This window comes from Macaca fascicularis, chromosome 1, assembly GCF_037993035.2.
Source record: "Macaca fascicularis isolate 582-1 chromosome 1, T2T-MFA8v1.1".
Classification (NCBI taxonomy): Eukaryota; Metazoa; Chordata; class Mammalia; order Primates; family Cercopithecidae; genus Macaca; species Macaca fascicularis.
Window position 1 is genome coordinate 126,647,563 of NC_088375.1, and position 18,745 is coordinate 126,666,307.

The 18,745-nt window shown below is 38.8% G+C and overlaps 1 protein-coding gene across 6 annotated transcripts in view; it reads left to right on the forward strand.

The window, feature by feature from the left end:
- The window catches only part of VAV3 (vav guanine nucleotide exchange factor 3), a 398,293-nt gene that overhangs the window by 83,997 nt on the left and 295,551 nt on the right, over window positions 1-18,745 (forward strand). For all 6 annotated transcript variants that reach the window (XM_065548736.1, XM_074000525.1, XM_065548740.1 and 3 more), the window contains exon 2: window positions 4,786-4,902. In XM_065548736.1, the coding sequence (XP_065404808.1) occupies window positions 4,786-4,902 (117 nt within the window). The remainder of the gene's footprint in view (window positions 1-4,785; window positions 4,903-18,745) is intronic.

An 18,745-nucleotide genomic window follows, 5' to 3' on the forward strand; every position in this document is an offset into this window, starting at 1 on the left:
ACTTAAAGAAATTTAAAGTTATTTAATTCTAAGTACTGAAATTCCAAATTCTAACATATTCTAAAGTTAACTCATGTAAATAAGTTAGATGATTTAGCAAAGTTGTACAACTTTTTTTTGTGTCAAAAATAGATATGGTTATGAAACAGTGAGCTGGATTTGCCCTTGTGAGTCATAAACTGTCTCAGAAGGCAGTATATTTGAAGCTGCTTCAGATGATTCAAAGGTCTAGCAGATAGCTTCTAATCTCAAAGAATGAATAGACTGGAAAAAAGACTTACACTCGAGTAATGTTGTGCCAAAACACCATGGGTAGCCATAAAATCATACATTCATCAGTTTTCTTCAGTTATCTCAATTTCCTTTTTGTCTGAACACAGTGAGATAAGAGTTGGCTTATTACGCACTCCACAAAGAAAATTATGGAATTTTCTGAGAGGAACATTAGATGACACTTAGGCCAATCCTTTGTATATGAGCCTTTCTGTTGCAAGTGATAGATTGCCTAAGCAAATGGTGGAGGTATTTGTTCTTCTCATGTAATTGGCTCTTGTATTCTAGGAGCAGCGTGGTGGTTTCCAAATACTATTTATTGTATAAATGAAAACAAGACTCACTTGGAGAAATGGCTGATTCCAGAACCACAGTAGCGAAAATGTGAGATGTGCCTGGGACAACTTGATATAAGAAAGCAATTAAACAAAGATTAATGTAATTATTAATTATGTCAAAAGGAAACATGAACCAATTTGAAGGGACTCCCAGTGGCCGAATGTGGGACAATATGAACATTAAAAAAGTAATCATGGCAATTGATTATTACACAAAGAGAAAAAAGGGAGGTCAGGGGAAGCTTTTTTTTTTCTGTTTTTTACAAAAGAATACTAGCATATAAATGAGAAAAGAATGATAGAGTTAGAAAAATCACTATTTTAAAGTCTCATGTGGAATAATTGAAGCAAGGATGATCAAGGAATACTAATCCCATTGTGAAAAAGTATTGGGAAATAGGACAGCCACATGGTACCACATCTTCACCCCTGCGTTACTTACTGCTATCAAGGGGGGACACGTACATTTACAATAGAGAGATGTGACAGTAACCATCTTAACTAAATGATTGAGTTTAGCCTCAATAACGATGGGGCACCCTAACATTTTGTGTCTTCTGATGTGATGAAATATGAAGTTCACAGTATGAGGTACTTTTATCAAAACCGTTTAATTTGAATCTAGGTTTAGCTTTCAATTCACAGGACATACAAGTGAAAGAATAATAGGTTTAATGATACCATGAAGAAACAACCAAGCAAATGCAGAATTTGGGACATTTTGTGAGACAACCAGCCTGGACTCTTCAAAAAGTCAGTGTCATTAAAGAAGAATAAAGGCAAAAGGATTTTTAGATTAAAAGATACTGAAAAGGTAAAACCACCAAATGCAGTGGGTAAAACATGACTGGATCCTAGGCTGGGGAAAAAATAGTACTAAAAGTGGGCAATTGAGGAAATTTGAATATTGAATGGATATTACATAATATGAAATTATTGTTAATTTTTTTAGATATAATGGTATTGTTGATCTGTAGGAAAAATGTCCTTATTCCCAGGAGTTGCATGTAGAGTCAGAGTATTTAGGAGTCAAGTGTTATCTGTAATTCATTTTCAAATAGCTCAGCAAAATAAATTTTGTAAATATATAAAGGGTATAGAGGCAAAAGCATATATAGCACTGTTGCAATTGTTGCATGTAGATGGAATGTTCATTGTATTATTCTTTCAACTTTTGTTCTGAAATTCAAAAAAATAAAATGAATAAACTGGAAAAAAATCAGTATGGTAAAAGCAAAGGAAAAGTCCTGGAGAGGACTGCTGGCAGGCTGGCAGGCTCACTTTCTCTGTTCCTTAGCTCTGCTCCTGTATGTGCGCAGAGCCAAACACTTGTGAGCATTGAGTGAAGTGTGAGCCTAGTATTATTACTCACATTTTGGAGCACTGGGAAAATCTCTTGATACATTTAATAGAGAAGCTCGAGGAAGAGCTTTGTCTTGTTCATTTTTAACATTTCTAATGTGTGTAATGTTGTAGGAATTCAAAAACTGTTGACTGAAAAATACATAAATAAAGGGGTGACCAAATTTGAGGATTGCCTGGAAAAGTGAGAGTATATAAGTGACTTTCAAATTCAGTAAATATTTGTGGAATTTAGTAGAACTGAACTAGTTAAGGGACAAGTACGTTTAAGATGAATTCCAGAAGTAAGGGGAAGGCCTCTTTTTAAATCTTCTGTGCATGTAATATTTCAGATTGTTTTAACTTTTAGTGATAATACTTGCTTTTCTGAATTAGTGATCAAAGCCCTTTAGTGGAAGTCCTCTGCAGCTTTCCCTACAGGTGGGGATAGTTTGAGTTTGGTGAGAAATCTTCGGAGGGTGGCATGTGCAATTATGCTTTGTTCCTTGGTGAGCTATGAGTTGGGCACTTAATTATGTAAACGATATTGCAAGAGAGCAGTTGCATAATCCCCAAGAGAGTAATTATTATCTGTCCTGGCAGAATGCAAGGCTCTTAATCTGTAAATAAGCAATTCTGTGTGGAAGAGCTACATGCAGAGTGATTCTGTGTCTTAAAGGTCACTTATGAATTTTTTAAAGTGAAAGCAGTAACTGCATGTGCTGATTAACTGCTGCCTTTGTGTTTCAAAGGGTTTATGATGCTTCCCTTGTGGTTTTAATCCCTCCTGAAATATTTAAGCCTCTGAGAATGATTCCTGTAAAGGGTAAAGTGTGTCTAAGTTAAGCCTATGAATAATCCGAATGTTTCAAATGTATTAATAGATGAAGTAAAAAAGATGCTTTCTGCAAATTAAAAAAAATAAAAACAAGATAAACAAAACAATGAAATAAGACACTGGCAACACTTTTAAAAAAGCAGAGACACAATAATTAGCTAATATGTTGCTCACTTTTTGATGGTTAGTAGTTTTTTTCCATTTTTTAAACTTTATTTTGGTATAACTTACATATAATAAAATGCATTTATTTAAAGTTTTCACACGTGTATATTTTTAAAAATATGTGCCAGTGCAGTTAGGGTATGTGTGTATTTTGCTTAGGTGGATCTGAGTCTTTTAGACACTGAAAGCAAATTTTAAATTTTGTTTTTTTAAGTAGTCAATAGCATCTGCCTTCCCTCCTGTCTCCCTGTTAATAGTGTGGATGAGCTGACCATGCTCTTCTCTAAGATCAGCTGCTGCACTTCAACACTTGATCTCTCCCCACTTCGCCTAATTAAGACTACATTTGGGGAACTGTCCCTCTTTCCTTTGTGACCAACTTTCCCTTCTCTATCGAGTTATTCCCATCAAAACAGAAACATGTCATGGCATCTTCAGCTGTTTCTTAAAACTCTTGACCATTTCTCTGTTCTCCTCTGCAGCAAAACTCAGGAGTCTATATTCTGTCTTCACTTCCTTTTCTCTCTCTGTCTCTGAAACCAGCTCCAAGAAGCCTTTCACCCCACTCCTCCATATAGAGCCTGCTTTTGTCAAGGTACCCGTGACTTTCACACTGCCAAAATCCACGGGCAGCACTTAGTCTAAATCCTAGTTGGCCATCTGCAGCATCTGATATAGTTTTTCACTTCCTTCATCTAGAAACACTTTCTTTAGTTGGCTTCAGGAAAACCCTATCTCCTGGTTTTCCTACTTCCTCACTGGTCACTCTTACTAAGACTCCTTTGTGAGCTCCTCCTCTTTTCCTGATCCTTTACAGTTCTTGACCCATGTAGTCTCTTCTTTGCTCTTTTCCAAAGTCATTTCAGCCAGTGTCATGGTTAAACTGTTCTTTGTACACTAAAGACTCCCATATTTCTGTTTGAAGTATACACCTATCCCCTGAACTCCACACTTACTGGATGACTAATAGGCCTCTCAGATTTAACACAGTCAAAAAGTGACCACACTCTGGTCTTCCCACAGTTGTCTCTCACCTGGGATATTGCAAGAGCCTTCTGTCTGGTTTTCCTGCCTCCACCCTAGCTGCAGCCCCTTTCACTCTATATTCAGCACAACAGGCCAAAAAGATCTTTTTAACCCATCAGATTATGTCCTCCTTTTGGCCAGGGCCTCCAATGACCTCCCATATCAGTCAGAGTAAAAACTGTCCAATAAGGATCTTCATCATCTGACCCCACTAGCTTTCCATCTCTCCTCCTTTTTCCCCTATTACTCACTCTGCCTTGCTGCATCATCCCCTTTCTCAACACGCTCAGAGGCCTCTATGTCAGGACCTTGGTATGGGACACTTCTTTAGGCTGGGCTGTTGTGTGCTACGGTTCTCCATGGCTTGCTCCTTTTGCACCTCAGATCTCTGCTCCACCGTTCTCTTCTCTGTGAGACTTTCTCTAACCATCCTGTTTAAGTTCCCCCACCCAACCCCACCAACTTTCCTGATCCCTCCTCCAGGCTTTATTTTTCTCTGTTGCGCTTACCGTCATATGAAAGTAAAAATACTTTTTTTGTGTTTGTTGCTCTGTCTGTTTTGTCTGTCTTTTCATATTAGAATGTAAGTTTCATGAGAGTAGAATTTGCCTTGGTCACAGCTGTATCACCTGTGCCCGAGAGGGACTGCATGCTCAGTCAGTACTGCTGAATGAGTAATTGAAAAGTAACCTCAAAGGCTGCTTGATGCTTTCTTGTCATTTTTAGAGCAGTCTGAGTGTTCCAGAGGATAGATAGCTTTCAGAATAATTAACTATGTGCTAACAGCTCTTTTCCATTCCTCAGTTTCTCTGTTTGAAGAACATAAGGACATTTCTCACGGCCTGTTGTGAGACATTTGGAATGAGGAAAAGTGAACTCTTCGAGGCATTTGACCTGTTTGATGTTCGTGACTTTGGAAAGGTAATTATACTTCATTTTTAATATTACTTTTTCACTGGAAAGCATATAAGTAAATCGTTTCAAATCTAGAGGTAGGGCATGTGACTTAAGTGGCTTATGTATCTGCATTATATAGTTAAATTTCACATGTAGATGGCTTAGGAAAACCAAAAAAAAAAAAAAACCACACACGTACAACAACACTACCAAAAAATTAGCATCTACTTTCCAAATGAGATTAGAATTATTTTGTAATTAAAATCATACACAGGTGGGAATCTTTTCTCCAGAGGTAATTTTTTTCTGCTGGTCACCTCAGAGGGTAGGGTTACTATTATCTGCCCTTTAGGTTGATCCCTGGGCGCTCAGGCCTAAGAACCAGTATTCTCTTCCTCCAGTCTTCTCTATATCTGAAAGCTCCTAATTTTTGGAAGTTGAGAATGTTATGTTGTCGTTTTCTCTATTTTGACACTTGGTTAGGTGACTCGGAGAATACATGAATCTCAAGTGTTCGAGATTGTTGAATAATTTCTGTTGCTTGAATTTCAGCAGATATTTGTTGGATTTCAAGGACATTTTTCACATGGAAATTGTTTTAATATTTACTGTTATTATCTGTATGCACACTAAACACGTGTATAATAAGTGAAACAAATCATCCTTTCAGAAATTACGGTCATTTATTATGAAGTGAATGGACATAAACCTCTCACAAGTAGCTAGCCATAAAATAGGTAATTAAGGTGACAGGACTTTAGCCCATGCTGATGTAATTGCATTATGAAAATAAGCAAATAAGGAGGAAAAAGCTAGTGCTATTAAGAAGTTTGTCCTTACTCTTGTAATTCAGGTGCTAGTGTCTTATCAAAAGGCTGTTTGAGAGTACACATTTTTTGATCTCTGAGATGTAATATTTTCATTAGAAAATAACCAATGGATTGCTCTTTGCTAAACAGCATAAACTTGAGACGGAAATATAAGAAATTTGATGCTGAAATACAGTGCATATGGGGAAGCCACTCTACCTGGGGAGGGGGAAGGCCCTGGTTCTCTCTCTGGTCTTAACCTGTGGTCATTTTGCGATCTAGAAGTCACCAGCCTTCTCGGGTATCAGGCTGCCTGCCAGCTTGGAAAGCTGTACAAAAGGAAGGGGGAGGGGGTAAGAATGTGGTTTCTAAGATTCCTTTAATCTCTGGAAAGCTGTGATTTAACTGTCTTGGGGTTCTTGGGGTCCAAAAAGTGATGGAGGATAGAAGATGATAATGAGTACAAGGAACTGAAAGCCAAGCCCCTAGTAAGGAAATGGGAGCACACTTGTCTGTGGCCACGAAGCATGAGTGAGGTGGACACTTCTATAAGCTGTTGGCCCTGAAAAACACTGGAGATATTTCTGGCTTTATTTTTCTTTTATCCTTCCCCTATTCCTCCTGCACCTTTAAAAAATTCTTCTTTGATTTTCCTCTATTTTCACCCTCTCTTTTGGGGAAATGAAAAATGAAAATGAATTGGGGAAATGAAAATTGAAAAAGTCTTGGCTTTTTAAAGCTCATTAAGGAACTATTTATTTTTCATTTAAATTTGCAAGAAATGGTGTTGATAAGTGTCGGAAAAATATATAAATACTTTAAAATGCATGGTATTGTTCTACTGGAATGAGATTGCATGCTAGATTGATTAGAAAATGGAAGCTTTGTAGGAGAGTTGATAATACAAAAAATTGAATGTGAAAGCACAAACTGTATGCTTCTCAAGGATAAATGTATTTTTGACTGCTTAAAATATTTTAGCAGTGGTAGATCTGAAACAGAATTAAACATGAGATTGTGGTTTAGAACTTGAACCTATATTATAGTCACTTACATTTTGCTACTGCCAAGATTGGAGTAGCTATCTCTTTAGAACTGTATGATCTAAAGAAAACACTGAAAGTTAAAGAATTTGTGATATCACTTCATAATTTACCGACACTGATAATATTAAGCATTATATACTCTAAGTAAAAACTGCCAATACCAACACTATTTAACACTTAAAATATGCAGTTTCAGTCTTCATGTATAATTTTTAAAATTGTGACATCATTAGGAGGTAGGTATTACATTTTGTTTTCATTGTACAGATGAGAAAATCTGCATCCCAAATCACATATCTATTGGGGATTGAAGCAGCAGTTTGAACTCAAGTCTAGCTGATTCTCTACTACTACTGTACCATAGTGCAAACATTCACATAGCACATAACATGTGCTTTGCGTATATTGAGGGAATCAGCACGTCAATCCCAACATGTGGGTACTATTATTTTTCCCATTTATAGGTCCTAGCTTGTGGGTAACGGAACTGAAATAATTCTTGTAGTTTTAAATTTTGAAGTTGAAAAAATGTGAATAGAGTGTTAATTCAGCAGAAAAATGATTTCTGATGTCGTGAATATATACATTTTAACAGGATGTGGATAGGTTATTTTCCTCCATTCCTTAGGATTTAATTAAATTTTCTATTAACTTAAAATGAAAAACATCTATGTGTGCTCTTCTGTCTGCCTCAATTCCTACATTGGTAAATCTGGAATTCATGTGTATTTGGCACCTTTTTTCCAAAGAATGTATTAATTATGATAGCAGCACTTAGTGTTTTTATAGCATTTGAAGTTTTCAGAGTGCTTAATATTACTGACTTCATTTGATTCTCATAATCTTGTGAAGACATTCTTCAGATGAGGAAGCTAAGACGTGAGGAAGTGCTTAGATAGTGATTCAAGGGTCTCCTTGCTTGGGAAGAGGAACAAGATCTGGAGCTCAGGCCTCTGGCTTCTCAGTCCTGTTTTTCTTGTCCACTGTCTGTGTTTTGGGTCTCACTGCTCTGTGGATGGTCAGGGAAAAGGATGAACTTATAGAAGAAAATTAAAGGAATTTATAAAATTAAAAAACACAGGTGATGTGTTACTTGGCATCTAATTATACTTTAGAAAGAAAGGAAAGATTTAGGATAATGCATGAGTCTGCAGCCCGGTGGTGGTTAAAGTTGTTAACTCTAAAGAGGCATGTGATTCACCGATTCTCATCTATACACATGCAATCAATTCTTAGCTACATTCTCCTCCCCCTTTTCTCATTGTGGTGTTTTCTGCTCACTAATCTTTGTCCAAGCTCTCCCTCTCTTTGGGGTTTAGGAAATTTGTTTTGAATCTTAGGCTTGATATGGATGTGTTTTCTTTTGGAAAATCCTGGAAACAGTGTTAACACAAATAATAATTTGTATTTTGTGAGATGGTGAAGAGCATCCATTTGGGCTCCTCTGGAAGAGCTTATGATAAATCTGCCTTTCAGTGCTGCCTTTAATTCTTAGCATTGAGCTATTTCCTCAGTAGTAATTCACTTCCAACTCCACCAACATCAACAAAAGTTAGAATAGTTTGAAATGCTTTCTACACTTTTTTTTTTTTTTAATCATACAGGAAAGAGGAGTGAGTTTAGTAACTTGAACTCATTGAAGAGTCAGCAGAGGCCGTGAAGTTAAATACGACTGTCACTCTTCAGGGTTGTTAAATACTGAAAAAAGTTCCTGAAAGAGGGAGACTTCTTGTCTAAGACTGCTGAGGCCTAGTCGGGACAGAGCGGGGAATGGGGGATGGGGGGTGTTGAGGGTTTATGTTTTGAAAAACCATTTACTGTCTTACTTTTGAAAAAAGATGAATCTCTTTCTGGCTTTAACAAAAATAAGGAAAATCTTGTTAGTTAACTTATTTGCTTAAGAAATGTAATTAAAATGTTTTTCCTGGAATAATATTAGAAATACGCTGTATTTTTTTTTTTGACGTTGTGACAGTATCTGTAACTTTGTTCATTTCCATACGGTATATAAATAATTTCCCATAACTGTTTCAATCATCATTTTATGATTAACTCACTTTTTGGAAATGTTTCCTACTGAGCCGTCTGTTGGCACATTTACCGTGCAGAAGCACATGGGATTTTTTTCTTTAATGAGACAGTTTCTAGAGGGTAATAGAAGTCAGGCTGACACTGTCCAGATGAGTGACTAAAGTCAGCTCCTTACCCTGCCTCTGGGTGAGTGTAAAGGGCCTGCTTCCTATGACACACAGTGTAAAGTGATATGTTTTCTTAAATCAAAGAGTATCCACACCTGGCCAGTGGTAGGTCCAGTTGATTTGAATTGCAATAGGATAGTTTCATCATGTTCAGGTTCAGCACAGGCACTGTCAAAAGGAATTCAGAGCATCAGCTTAGGGGTGAGTCAGGGATATAGGTAAGAAAATTATTGTGAGAGAGAGAGAGAAAGAGTTGTATTTTAGTTAAGAATTGAACTAAAGAGCTTCTTCACAGCAAAATGAACAGTAAGCAGAGTAAACAGACAACCCACAGAGTAGGAGAAATTCTTCACAATTCATACATCAAACAAAGGACTAATATCAAAAATCTATAAGGAACTCAAACAAATTAGCAAGAAAAATAAAACAAACAATTCCATCAAAAAGTGGACTAAGAACGTGAATACACAGTTCTCAAAAGAAGACATACAAATGGCCAACGAACATAGGAAAAAAATGTTCAGTATCACTAATGGTCAGAGAAATACAAATCCAAACCACAACGGGATACCACCTTACTCCTGCAAGAATGGCCATAATTGAGAAATCAAAAAATAATAGATGCTGACATGGATGTGGTAATCAGGGAACACTTCTACACTGCTGGTGGGAATGTAAAGTAGTACAACCACTATGGAAAACAGTGTGGAGATTCCTTAAACAACTGAAAGTAGAACTACCATTTGATCCAGCAGTCCCACTACTGGGTATCTACCCAGAGGAAAATAAGTTATTGTACGAAAAAGATACTTGCGTACCCATGTTTATAGCAGCACAATTCACAATGGCAAAAATGTGGAATAAGCCCAAATGCCCATCTATCAGTGTGGATAAAGAAATTGTATGTATGATGGAATACTACTCAGCCATACAAAGGAATGAATTAATGGCATTTGCAGCAACCTGGATGGAACTGGAGACTACTATTCTAAGTGAAGTAACTCAGGAATGGAAAACCAAACATTGTATGTTCTCACTCATATGTGGGAGCTAAGCTATGAGGATGCAAAGGTGTAAGAATGATACAGTGGCCTTGGGGGCTCAGGGGAAAGTGTGAAAAGGAGGTGAAGGATAAAAGACTACAAACTGGGTTCAGTGTATACTGCTTGGGTGATGGGTGCACCAAAATCTCACAAATCACCACTAAAGAACTTACTCATGTAACCAGATACCACCTGTTCCCCCAAAACCTGTGGAAATAAAAAATTAAAAAACAAAACAATACATGGTTTCTGAGTTGGATCTTGGTTTGGAATCCAGTTAGCTCCCTGTTAGTAGATAGTCTTGGGCAAGTAACTTAGCTTCTTTGAGCTTCAGTTTCCTCATCCGTGTATTGAGTTTAGGTGGGTATTAAATGAAATCATGTATGTTAGGTGCTTAACAGAGTGTCAAGGTCCAAGGTAAGTACTCTTGTTGTTACTGTTATTACCACTGTTATTATTTTTAATGGTTGTGGGATTCGTTGGTAAACATAGGTGTCGAATTTTGAATTAAGTGCAAGAGATCTAATGATATTAGAAGGGTGAGATAAGAAATAAAATTTATTCTTTCTAATGCTGTATAGCACTATTCTAGTTTATTTTGCACAATCATCTTTTCTCTTTCCTTCTGTGGCCTTGGATCTTCTTTGAGAAACCGCACTTTCCTCCTTCTCAATTGTAGAGTTTGGATGGTTTAATCAATTATATCCCATGCCTTTGACCACATAGTGATGGTTCAGGAATGGGGTGAGTCACTCAGTTGCGACCAATAAGACATTTGCAAGGGTAGTTTTATTTTTCTCTAGTCTGAGGCTTCGAGGAGCTGTAGCCATCCGGGTACCATATGGAGTTTCAAAATGGACCCAGTTCAGAGGAAATAGGGTTGAAGATGAACCTAGTGACACCATGTGAAGTGGGAATCAATGCTGTGCCCAAAGCTGAATATTTATCTATAGGTTTTTCCATGAACCAATACATTCCTCCTTTCCTAATTTTTGAGCCAGTTTTCACTGGTTCTCTCAACCAAGACTGAGAGAAATCTAAGTGATTCACTGTGTTTCACCAGTTAAATGATTTCAGGTTTGTAGATATGTTAACTTTTATTACCCAAGTTCCAGGTAATTTGGAGACCATTTGTTAAGCCTCTACATCTTCTATCTTATACTCAGTAAAGACAAAGTCTCAATAAAGACAAAGTCCCAGAACCTATTTTGCAGCATGTAAATAAGAAGTACAGTCCCAGTTTCATAGTAAATGCTTTCTTTTCCTTACCGTTGATTCCAGAAATATCATAGATCTTGAGGTTGAGAAGGTCACTGCAGGCATCCTGACAAGCTATTTGAGAGCCTGCAGTGGTTTACTACTACCTGTCTAATCTTTGTGAAATCTGCCTGGCTTTCCCTGTCACAAGAAAACCCTCCCAAGCAAAGGCTCCTGAGCCTTTCTTGGCTACAGGTGGCCCCAGGGACCTCACCTTGGCATGGCTTGAAAGATCCTTATTATCTAGTACACACACATTAATCAACACCTGGAAACATTTTTTCATATATACATATGTAAGCAGGAAGAATTATTTTAGTGTGTAAATCTTTCTAGGTACTTGTTTGACATAAAACACGTTTGACATTTCTCTCTTGAAGTATTTCCCACTCAAATTATCCAGAAATCTCTGGGCTTTCTATAGTCCATGGGGCTTAAATCAGCCTTGCCTTAAAGCCCCACGGAAGCTTGATCTCTCTGTCTGCTAGTGTGGTGCTGCTGCACAAGACTGGTTCTGTGGGACAGCTTTAGTTCTCTGATGCTAGCAGTGCCCTTGTATTTTCATCCCTTCTCAACCCCATACTACCCACACAACTTTCCTTCATCCCTATAGCATTTTCGCTTTTGCATTGAGCCTGGCCAGGCCATATCTCCCTAGCTCTGTGATGAATTCTATTCAGGGACTCCTTGTATTCTGTCAGCGAGGTTGGGTCACGTCCTCCTCATTCAGCCCTTACAGGGTACCAACTTCCAGTCTCAGAGTGGCATTTGGGATCCCCAGTATTTTTCCTCCCTCAAGGGTCTGGAATTTTCCCACAAATGAGCCAACTTTCAGCCTAGAGCTGGCTCAGCTTGGCAAGGAGTACTGTCAGGAGTCAACCTCCACTCACCAAGGCCTCCTTTGCTTTGTCCCCTTGAGCAGTAGGAGGCTTGCCTGTATTTACATAACTAAGGGGGAGCTTTGCAGTGATTCCTCCCTGAACAAAGATAGCTTGTTCCAAGGCTATCTTTTTTTAGGCAGAGGAGGAGGGAACAACTTTCTAGCCTTCCCTAATATATGTGTCTGGCTGGCTGTTAACACAATTCCCGGATCATTAGCACTATTCCCCTCCTTTGTTTTTGGATCGAGTTGACCTTTTTAGCAACCTTCTCATCTTTTTCCCTTTTGTAGGGGTATTTAATACTTGGCAGATTTTTCCATTCTTACCTCCTCTTACAGAACCTTAGTACCCGAGCCATGCAAAGACATTTTTTATACCTTAGTGATTATTCAAGTTCATTTTTTAGTCTGCTCTCAATTATTTTTGAGTCAGTTCAATAAACTCTTTACTCTTCTCTAAACTAAAGACTGTTGAAAACTTCTAGAATAATATTTCCCAGATAACTTTGCAAAGAATCCTATTGTCCTAAGAAATGGTAATAGGAAGACTGGAGAAAAATATTCTTGTTCCAGTGAGTTCGGTAAACACTGCATATTGTATTTATGAGATACAGCATAGTAAAGGAACTGAAAAGTCCTGCAGTGAGAAAAACAAACTTTTGTTTACTCCAGAATTTCTCATATTTGCACATGATATTAGGTATTTAGGTGTCATGCTATTCAGGTATCACATGATTGCTTCAAACTTATTATGTAGAAAACTGAAGTACTTTTTTTTTTTTTCCTTTGGAGACTTATTTCTATTTTGGTAATGTTCCTTGTTTTGTTCACCCTGCCAGGAACTAAATGGTTACAAATGCCTTTTTTTTTTGGGATGGAAGTCTCGCTCTGTTGCCCAGGCTCGAGTACAGTGGCACAATCTTGGCTCATTGCAGCCTCAGCCTCCCAGGTTCAAGCGATTCTCCTGCCTCAGCTTTCCGAGTAGCTGGGGCTACAGGTGTGCACCGTCAAGCCTGGGTAATTTTTTGTATTTTTAGTAGAGGCGGGGTTTTGCCATGTTGGCCAGGCTAGTCTTGAACTCCTGACCTCAGGTGATCCACCCGCCTCTGCCTCCCAAAGTGCTGGATTATAGGCGTGAGCCACCACACCCAGCCTAAATGCCTTTTCTTTAACCCTCCTTGCTTTTGCCTTTAGTTGAGGTACTTATCACTGGGATTATTGAAATGGTCTTCTAGGTGTCTTCTTGCCATCAGTTTTGAATAGTTTCAAGCTAATTTTCAAGATAATATTCCAAAAATGTAGATCTGATCATTTTACTCGTGGGTTTGTCACCAGGGGAAGGTATCTGAGTTACCAGTGGCGAATCTGTACAGGTCAACAGGAATCTCAGTTCTTGCCTCCTCAGAAGAAATAATTCGACTGAGGGGCATAAGGCAGAAAAAGAGACCGAGGCAAGTTTCAGAGCAGGAGTGGAAGTTTATTTTAAAAGGCTTTAGAACAGGAAAGAAAGAAAAGTATGCTTGGAAGAGACCCAAGCAGACACCGAGGTCAAGTGTGGTGTTTAACCTTGATCCTAGGACTTTAGAAGCTGGCCCCTTTCCCATAATTCTTCCTTTAGGGTGGGTTGCCTGCGAGCCCAGTGCCCTCCTTATCCTTGGGAAGTGAGCACACACACTGTGTTTAGGATGTTGTATGCATGCCCATCTGAGACGTTTTTCCTTTTTCTGGTGGAGTGCCCCTGGAAACTCATACTCTGCCATCTTGTCTCTTACTGCACACGCCCAGGAAATTGCTTCTCTCTGGTGCCTGCATTCAGTTAACACTTTAGTGCAACAGGTGTGGACCATCAGGAAGTGGCTTCCCCCACCACTCCCCCCCAGCATCAGCTGCCACATTATCACTTTTAGAGAGGCAGTGTGATAATTGCCAAACCTTCACCTGACAGTCCTAGTGGCTGGGAGAACCCTTTCTTGCCCACTCTTGCCTGTCTAACTACCTGTAACGGGTTTAAAACTTGATAGTGGATCCCTGTTTTTTATAAGAGAATAACATCTAAACTCTTTTACAAGCCACACAAGATTCTTCAAGATCAGGCTTCTGCCTACCTTTCTAACATTATTTCTTACTTTCCTACTCCCATAAACTTGCTTGCTTAAGTCCTTCCAAATTACTAAATCATCATGACTCACCAGATTAATATTTATTAATATTGTTTCCTTTGCCTGGAATGCCCTTTCTTTTCATTCCCTTTAGTCTCTTGTCGGCAGTGACTCAATTCAAGATCATGTACACTCATTACACTCATACACACACTGACACACTGCTTAAAATCTGAGAATATGTGCTTTATCCAGAGCTCTGGACTTAGTTGGTTCTTGGATATATTGAGTCTTCTGAGCCTGGCTTTGCTACTTGTCTCTGCTCATTCCCTCAGTTTCAACTGGGACCTTCCCCCTACTTCTCTGCCCCACAGAAATTGGACCTTGACACATTACATTGGCTCTTTTCCTCAGCTCCTCCTGAGACTTTGAGATCAAGTAAAACTGACTTTCACCCTAACCTGCCCCCAGCCACCTGTGTACAGGAAAGTTGCTTAGCCTCTCAGAGCCTTCACGTTTTGATCTGTAAAATGGCCCTGATGAGGATCCCTGCTTCATGGAATTGTGGTGAAGACTGTGAATTGAATTCTGTGGGAAAAGCAACCAATGCAGTGTGGGGTAGGGGGTAAGGCTCAGTCAGAGGTAACTCCTGAGTAATCCACCTGTCACTTCCTCATTGGATTCCTCATACAAGTATTTGTATGCCACGTGCTGCTTTATCAGGGTGGAGGAGCAGGTAGTCAAGACCCCCTGCTCTCAAGGCACTGTCACTGTCCATCACTGTCCAAGTTAAGGAAACAAATTGGTAAAACATAAACAAACAAGATAATTACAACCAGCGATAGGTGCCACTGAGGAAAGAAACAGAGTACAATGATGAGCAGCTGGAAGAAGCCACTTTAGACAGACTAGAAAGGAAAACCATTTGAAATACTGACAGCCCAGGGGGAAGAAGATGCTAGTACTACCACGCATTTACTTCTTATTTTTTGAGACAGGGTTTCACCCTCCATGCCTAGGCTGGAGTGCAGTGATGCAATCTTGGCTTACTGCACCCTCCACCTCTCTAACTGAAGCGATCCTTCCACCTCAGCCTCCGGAGTAGCTGGGACTACAGATGCATGCCACCACAGCCGGCTATTTTTTACATTTTTTGTAGAGACAGGGTTTCACCATGTTGCCTAGACTGGCCTCAAACTCTTGAGCTCAAGTGATCCACCCACCTCAGCCTCCCAAAGTGCTTGGATTATAGGCATGAGCCACCATGACTGGCCCTTGCCCTCTTATTTAAATTAAGTTTTCAATAAGTTATAAAGCACATTTAAGTAGATTCTGTCCTACCTCTTCCAGTAGATCCCCTTGGGCTAGTCCTTTAACTTGGCCTCAGTTTGTTCAACTCTGATATTCTTCTGATTCTAAAATGCCACTTATTGGTAGATGTAATACGTATACATTGCATTTAAGTAATGTTTTGCTTTGATGATTGTTAGTTGTGTAATCCTCTCTGAAAACATCAAGGCTTAGGCTCTCTCATACATTTTAGGTTGTTTATATATAGGCTCTTTTGCAGGGGCTTTTAAACCTGGGTATGCTTCATTTTTGGTAATATTGACATTCCTTTAAAATTGTAAACTTTTAGAGAGAGAAAAAACTTGACTGTACATGTACTTCTGGAGAGAAAAAGGCATCATAAAGAGCTAAAAGCATGATAAAGATATCACCTAGATTTTACGTCTGCATTTGGCATAGCTACTGAGTGTATTTCCAAAACTGGAAATCTAGTTTGAGAACTGAAATCGAACTTCTCTTTGCTGTTTCAAGGATTCCTTAATATACGTATCTATATACGTAAGTAGAGGGAAAGTTATTTAGGAAGATGCTGAAGTAATCCACGTGGAATTTTGGGGTTCCGCTGATAGTCCTCATAGCTTGAGCATCAGATGCAGCAGGGGCAAGCTGGATCTTGAGGTCCAACAGAGATTGGGGCCGGAGTATGAGGGCCCCTGAGGTCTTGCAGGGTCTGCACTGATTTTGACAAAGGGCCAGTGAGTACTTTTTAACAGATAGACAGGAGATGACCTGCTGAGTGCTTGCTTGAGCTAAGCATTCTGTCAGTGGGGGAGGCTATAGTGGACAATTGTAATGCCAGTGGTAGGAGGAGCAGGCTTGAGACTGAGGCAGTCTGGTTAAAAACTGATGCAGACCTTTACTAGAGCAACTATAAAAGAGGCCTAGAGTTTGAGAGATTTGGGATGTTTAAGAGTTGAAGTGAGTGGTGAGAGGATGAGAAGAGAGAACAGTGAGGCCGGGAAACCTGGCGGGGGAGCAGGGAAAGTAGGGTTTATTGCAAGGGAAATAACGGAGCAAGAGCAAGAGAAACTTACAGTGTATTTCAAGTTAATGTAGGAGAATTCTAGTGGCATTTACTCTCACTTTCTGTAAATATATTTTACAACCAAGTAGGTATGTTTCATTTTTCTATGATTTTTGCTGTATCGTGCCATCCTAAAGTTTCCCTTTGTTCCTTCTTTTGATGTTCAGTTGGTTGCTTGGTTGGGTTTTTTTGGTACTTACTGATTATCTAGTGGAAGCTTGGTCCCTGGTAGAACACTTAGAAATTGTGGGTTTATAGTTTCTATTAAAAATGGAAAATATTTTCTTTCTGTGTAATAGGAAACCTTCTAGGAATATTTGTCTGTATTTCCAAGGCTATGGTACATATATGCTCACTAATGCACATATTCTAATTCCTAGCCTTAGTTGTTGGGCCATATCCTATCTGAGCTGTGTTCAGAGATCCTTGACCTTGTCACTTTGGCTTAAGGGTAAGATGTAGTTTATCCAAGTTATGTATGGAGGTCATTGCGTCTTCATTTGCTTACAATAAATTGTTATTGTAAATATGATGGATGAGAAATCTGTAAGGAGAACTGGTTAATTCCAGTGCATGAAATATTAATAGCCAATTTACTTTTCTATACAAACAGCAGCGAGGCAGAACTCTTGGCCTTTGACTGTTGTGCTTGTGTATTTCCTATCAACAAGATCTCCTAGAAAAGGAGGATGGCACTTTCCATGTTTATTTTCTGTGTCTTCTTTTTTTTAATGGCTTATGCACATCTGTAGGAATAAAGGAGGCTGGTGTTTGCTTCCCATGCTTAGTGAGATGGGTAGTGTGGGGGTGGAACTGGATGAATGCTCTCATTTGCACAGGATTAGGCAGAGGAAGTGTGCACCAGTAGTGGTATGAGCACCAAACAACTACAGGGAACAATGCTTGGCAGTCACTGCAGCTGTGTGGAGTCTGGCTGCGCAGGCTTCCTCTGGATAGAGTTTAGTTTCTGAGTCACTTGTTTTCCACCTAAAGCACCTGTGTCTTTGGAGAACTGCATTGAAGAAATATTAGCCGATTACGGCCCTTTCTCTGATTTGCCTCAATGCCAATTATAATGCTCTTTGGACATGAAAAGTTGTGCTAAATCAATATAGTGTCTGAGGACCAGTGGTGTCAGGATAGGCCAGTGCGTAGAGCGGTCAAAAATCATTAGGTTAGAATAAGTGAATGGTTTTTACATCTTTCAGAACACTCCCCACTGAAGTGTGTATGCATGTGTACACACAATTAATTTTACACAGCAATGTGCTTGGTGACCTTAGGTGTAGGGTTTACCTTGCTATTCTCATTCTTTGTTTCTGTGTAGAGGAAATGAAGGATGCTGCTTGCTGCTTCTGAGTAAGCAGGTGCCTTATAGATTGTGTGCTGAATCATTTGCACTCTTTGAGTTGTCTTTTAAAGTAGCTGCATATTTATAATTCATCTTAGACAAGATGATCAAACTAGAATGGTTGTATTAGGATATGGGCAGACACTGGACACTATTTTTATTGGTCAGTCTAGGTCAAATTTTAATGATGATTGATAGCATTGGATATGGATTGGGTAGAGTAATAAAAACATACATAGAGGGCTATAGATTCATGTTAGAATTAGCTATGCATCTGTTCCTTATATCTATAAAATTTAACAAGGATTCTTTACCAAAATCACTGCTGATTTTTCCTAATACCCTTAGGCTTTTGGGAAGAAGCAGCAGAAAAATTAGAATTTATTGGCTGCTAGATGATAAAGTATAGTTTCCTGGGGAGACAGCCATTTAAAATTTTAGCAAAGTTACTATGAAGTATAATGATGAAAGGGAGATGACATTAATTAGCATTGGCTTTTACAAAAAATTGTTGAAGTATTTTTAGCTTTGTTTACTTGGATTTTGTTCAGTAGACTGCCCCCAAGATTTTCCAAATAAATAGATGTGTAGAAAGATAAATAAGCAATCAAACGCATATATCCCTTTTTTTCTATACCATTTTGGACTCACGGTTGGAATCCCTTCTGTAGTATTTGAACAATTCCTAGAGATATAACAGAAATTTCTTAAGTAGCAACAGTTCCAATTATGGATCCAATTATGGTAATGAATTGTCTAGAAATTCATCACTAATAATAAAGCATAATCTATCTTTCTAAATTTTCTAAC